Here is a 5,000-nt window from a genome sequence, read left to right on the forward strand (position 1 = left end):
CATACACTCTCCTCGTCAGTCTCTCACTCTCCATCCTCTCCACATGGCCTGAGGTGAGGAAATAACGAACACGCTCGTTTTTATGTGTTTCCGAAATAAGTTGTTACCTCTTCAAGAAATATTACCAACAACGCCTGCCATTTCCTATAACGTATTGCCCTAGAAAAACCACAGGTGTGTTCCGTGGTGTAGTATTGCCTAGACATAAAATTCGTGTACTTTCTTTTCTTCTTCCCCTATCCTCCTTCATACATACATACATACACATACTCGTACATATACAAGAGAGACCCTTGGCTTCTCTCTGGTTTACCCGGTACCTCGTAAATGGTAAAAAGAAAATAGACAAAATACGGGAAAAATGACACTACTCTTCTAAGTAACCTTTCCCCGACTTCGCAGTGACACTTTTCTCAGTCCCTAGGTCCAAGAATCACTACTATTGCGTGAAATGAAACTACTTATCATCCGCGTACAGGGGATTGCTATTATTATTATTATTTATTTTTATTTTTTTCAGCATAGCAATAAGGCAAACTAGGATGGTTTCCGGAAATTATTGTGGCTTAATGCACACTCCAACAGCTGACAGGGCGTTCCTAGAGACAGCTTTTGAAAACTTTGAAGAGATAGCCTTTGAAAACTTTGACTGCAAGGACTTCTCACAGCTGAATAACATCTTCTGGTGTCAACGTGAAGAAAAATAAAAATACCCAGATACAATAACCAAAGAAAAGTGGTTATTGCAGCGCTGGAAATCACTGTGTCCATCATTCCTTCATCCCAAACTAACTCCTCGGTCAGAACATCAGTCTAGCAGAGCACCATGAGGAATGTATAGTTCTTTCACCTCAGCTTGGCCCAGATTTTCCTTTTGAAGCCTATTTCACGTATCTCAGCGGCGGGAAAAGACAACGCTACGGCTCTACATCATTCCCATAGCACTTCTTCGTGACTGGCATCATATTCTCTCATCCATTACTACATCTGAGCATTCAAGATGGAGAGACGACAATTTTAGGCCAAGTTAGTGTAAAATGAGTATAGCATGATGATTATAAATGATTCGCCTCATTATTTGCGGAAGAATTATGCAATGTTGGCTACCTGCGTCCCTACTCATTAACGCAGCCCAGGTGAACACGCAAGCACATTAACAAAATTACATCACACCTGCTGGGGGGGAGACAGGTGAGAGAGGGATGGGGGGAGGGATGGGAGGAGAGGGGAGGGTGAACATTCCATTTTGTAATTCGTGTATTATATTATGTGGTTGTTTGTTGCGGCTGTCTGTCTCTCTCTCCGTCTCTCTCGCTCACACACACACACACACACACACACACACACACACACACACACACACACACACAGAATAAACAGTCGAATCCCGAATTTTCTCTCTAAACACGAGATAAATACAAATAAAGGGCAGTAAAATAACAGCAAGCTTAAAGAAGATAGTAATGCGGTTTTGTGGTATGTGTTGTCGGAGTGGGAGGCTTTCAACACATAAAGATAGCTCTAATGTAACGACTCTCTCTCTCTCTCTCTCTCTCTCTCTCTCTCTGAGCTTGTCTTTCTGTATGCCTGTCTCTCTCTCTGGCTTTTATCTATGCTTCTGTTCATCTCCCTGGCAATCAATTTTCTATCTATCACTCTATTCATCTATCCACATCTATCGCCGTTGCTTAATCCATTGCCGTTCGCAGATTGGATTACGCTACACCATTGCAATATACCGTAATGGACCCCCCCTCCCTAGCCCCGCGCCCCCCCCCTCTCTATCCCAAGCCCCGGATATTTTTTGGATGAGCTTTCAATCTATTCTTCCCACGAAAGTATTAAAATCGATATCAATTAACCGGGGAGAGCTGGAGCGGTGTGTGTGTGTGTGTGTGTGTGTGTGTGTGTGTGTGTGTGTGTGTGTGTGTGTGTGTGTGTGTGTGTTGAGGGGGAGAGGGATGCTGGAGAAACAGAAGTTGGGGTTAGGAAAAGGTTGTTGTGTTTGTGTGTGTTTATCTATCTGTCAGTCTGTTTATCTATCTATCTATCCATCTATCTATGTCTATCTATCTACCTGTCTACTTAACCAATGCCCGACGCTGCATCCTATGAGGGGCAGGTCCAGCAAAACGTTCCCTAAAGCACTTCTGTTCCTACTCTGACAAACATCCCTTCTCCACTGACACACCATCCACCCTCTCTCCCTTCCCATACATACAGAAGAATATTAGGGTTACAGAGACTTGTATTCGGCTCCACCTCAGCGCATCACAGTCTGTAGAGGACATAACTACTGTATCTAAGCAACCAGGTCCCTTTGCTTATACAGTTTTGCACTTTTCTTGCAAAAATCAGATGCTTGTAAAACATTCCATCCCTCTACAAGTTATCAGAGTTTGTGGACGCGCTTTCTCAAGTATCAGGGTAATTTTGTAACCTTTCCCAGCCTCCTGTAACCTTTGCACACATTAGGGTTATGTTAAAAGCAAAACAGAGGGACATATATAAAAAAAAAACAGTGTCAGAAAAAAAAGGTGAAAGTGCAATCCCCATTTCTATATCCTAACTCTCCCTTGGTATGATCACTGACATCGCTAAAACCACCACCAGACACACATATATACTGTCCCTAAATAACGCAACCCTACCACCGTCATACCTAGAACCACCACACACTAACAGAAATTGCTGCAACACACACACACACACACACACACACACACACACACCTAACCATTACGTCTATACACCATCGCAACATAAGATCACCGCAGTCACACGTACACTACCAATACCACACACACACACACACACACACACACACACACACACACACACACACACACCACTACCCTCGCACGAAGTTTACCGGTAAAATTAGAATCGGAATGTCCCAGTGTCCAACGCACCCACTCGTGAAATTGACCCTCGGGATGTCAGTGGTGTGTCCTGATGTCCTAATGTCCAGGTGTATTGATGTCCTGATGTCTGGGTGTTTTGATGTCCTGATGTCTTGATGTCCTGATGTCTGGGTGCTTTGATGTCCTGATGTCTGGGTGTATTGATGTCTAGGTGTTTTGATGTCTGTAAGTCGACTTGATGTTACGCCCATCATATTTAAATCTACCAACAAATCTCACTCTCTCTCTCTCTCTCTCTCTCTCATCAACATTCCATTTACCATTTTTTGTTACTGTTAATATGACAATCTAGAAAATACATAAATGATCCTGTGATAAATAAGAATAAGTTGTGGAGAATAATGATGGCTAAACGCAGAGAGAAAAAAAGTGAAAAAAGAAAAAAAATAGGCACTGGAAACATTTGTATTTACACTCCCTATACTCCCCCAATCACAACACGGCATTCAAACTGAGGGCGTGGTCCAGTTTCGCCAGCTTAAGGTGACCGGACTATAGGAAGCGACGCCGGCGACAACAAGGGCGCTACGAATGGAGAGACAACCACACAATACTTCCTCGACTCTTTGCTTAGATCTCCAGCAGCCCCGACCCGGAACTGACTTGGGAATTATGCAAACGAAGGCTTCCACCTCGCTCAAATCCCAGTCTATGAAGGGCATCCTATACTCACGTTGCCTCTGATTTACTCTCATCAGTTCGGCGAAGTGCAGTATTTTCTCCTTCATTCTTGTTAGTTTCAGGGGATTTTATGCAGCTCAGGAGAGAGATTTGAAGCTAGAGGGGGTTAGCTATTGCCTATCACACATATTATATACTCAGTTTAAACGCACTGAAGAGACTAATAATTGTTTTCTCCTTTCTTATGAGAGGGTCTTTTCTCACCTAAAAAAAAAGACACACACACACACACACACACACGCACACAAGCGCACACACACACACACACACACACACACACACACACACACACACACACACACACACACACACACACACACACACACACACACACACACACACACACACACACACTGTTCATGATTAACTTTACGATCGGCCATGGGTACACATATTCACGTCCACGTAATGTACGGAAACCAGGGCAGTAAAGAATTCGAACCTAGCTCATGTGTGTGTGTGTGTGTGTGTGTGTGTGTGTGTGTGTGTTGACAAGGTGGGGTGTCCGTGCAACAGTGGTGGATTATCATACATATTGACTTGTTTTGCCACACCACACATGTCCACACTCGCACATGTGGACATATTGCACACACACTCGCACATCCGGACATATGGACACACATCCGGACATACGGACACTTGTACATCCGGACATACGGACACTCACACATCCGGACATAATGGAAACTCGCACATCCGGACATACAGGACACTTGCTCCCATATCCGGACATACTGGACACTCGCTCACACATCCGGACATATGGACACTCGTACATCCGGACACATGGACACTCACAAAACCGGACATGCAGACACTCACACATCCGGACATGTAGACACTCACACATCCGGACATAAGGACACTCACAAAACCGGACATGCAGACACTCACACATCCGGATATAAGGACACTAGCATCCAACCATCCGGGTAACTGAACATCCGGACATCAGGACACCCACGGATCAAGACACCCAGAAATTAGGACATCAGGACACCAGAACAGTGGGACATGTAGACTTTAGAACAACCACACAATTAAACATAAGGTATTGGGACATCAGACAAATTGCACAACAGGACATCAGAAAATTTGGACACAGACGTCAGGACATCAGGACAAGACAATACCAGGTGGGAGAGAGAGAGAGAGAGAGAGAGAGAGAGAGAGAGAGAGAGAGAGAGAGAATGATGCTCTTTTGAAAACCGCGGGACTCTGTGAGGTATATTCAACTCTTTCTCTTCGTCAAACAATGCCTATTCATTATCTTCAAAATACAAGGAAACTGACTTACAAATGAATAAAAATAACTTTAAAGGCGACAAACCCTAGCCTCAACATTCCTTTTCAGTAAAATAATAATAATAAATAAAAATGATAACAACAACA

General features: G+C 43.8%; 1 protein-coding gene across 1 annotated transcript in view; it reads left to right on the forward strand.

The window, feature by feature from the left end:
• The window catches only part of LOC145400805 (uncharacterized), a 2,199-nt gene extending 1,492 nt beyond the window's left edge, over positions 1-707 (forward strand). Inside the window, exon 2 of the mRNA XM_080273242.1 lies at positions 586-707. Within this exon, the coding sequence (XP_080129368.1) occupies positions 586-707 (122 nt within the window). The remainder of the gene's footprint in view (positions 1-585) is intronic.
• Positions 708-5,000: the final 4,293 nt, after the last annotated feature.

The sequence above is a fragment of the Coenobita brevimanus genome, chromosome 53, assembly GCF_032717465.1.
Source record: "Coenobita brevimanus isolate Jiangsu-jjx chromosome 53, ASM3271746v2, whole genome shotgun sequence".
Lineage (NCBI taxonomy): Eukaryota > Metazoa > Arthropoda > Malacostraca > Decapoda > Coenobitidae > Coenobita > Coenobita brevimanus.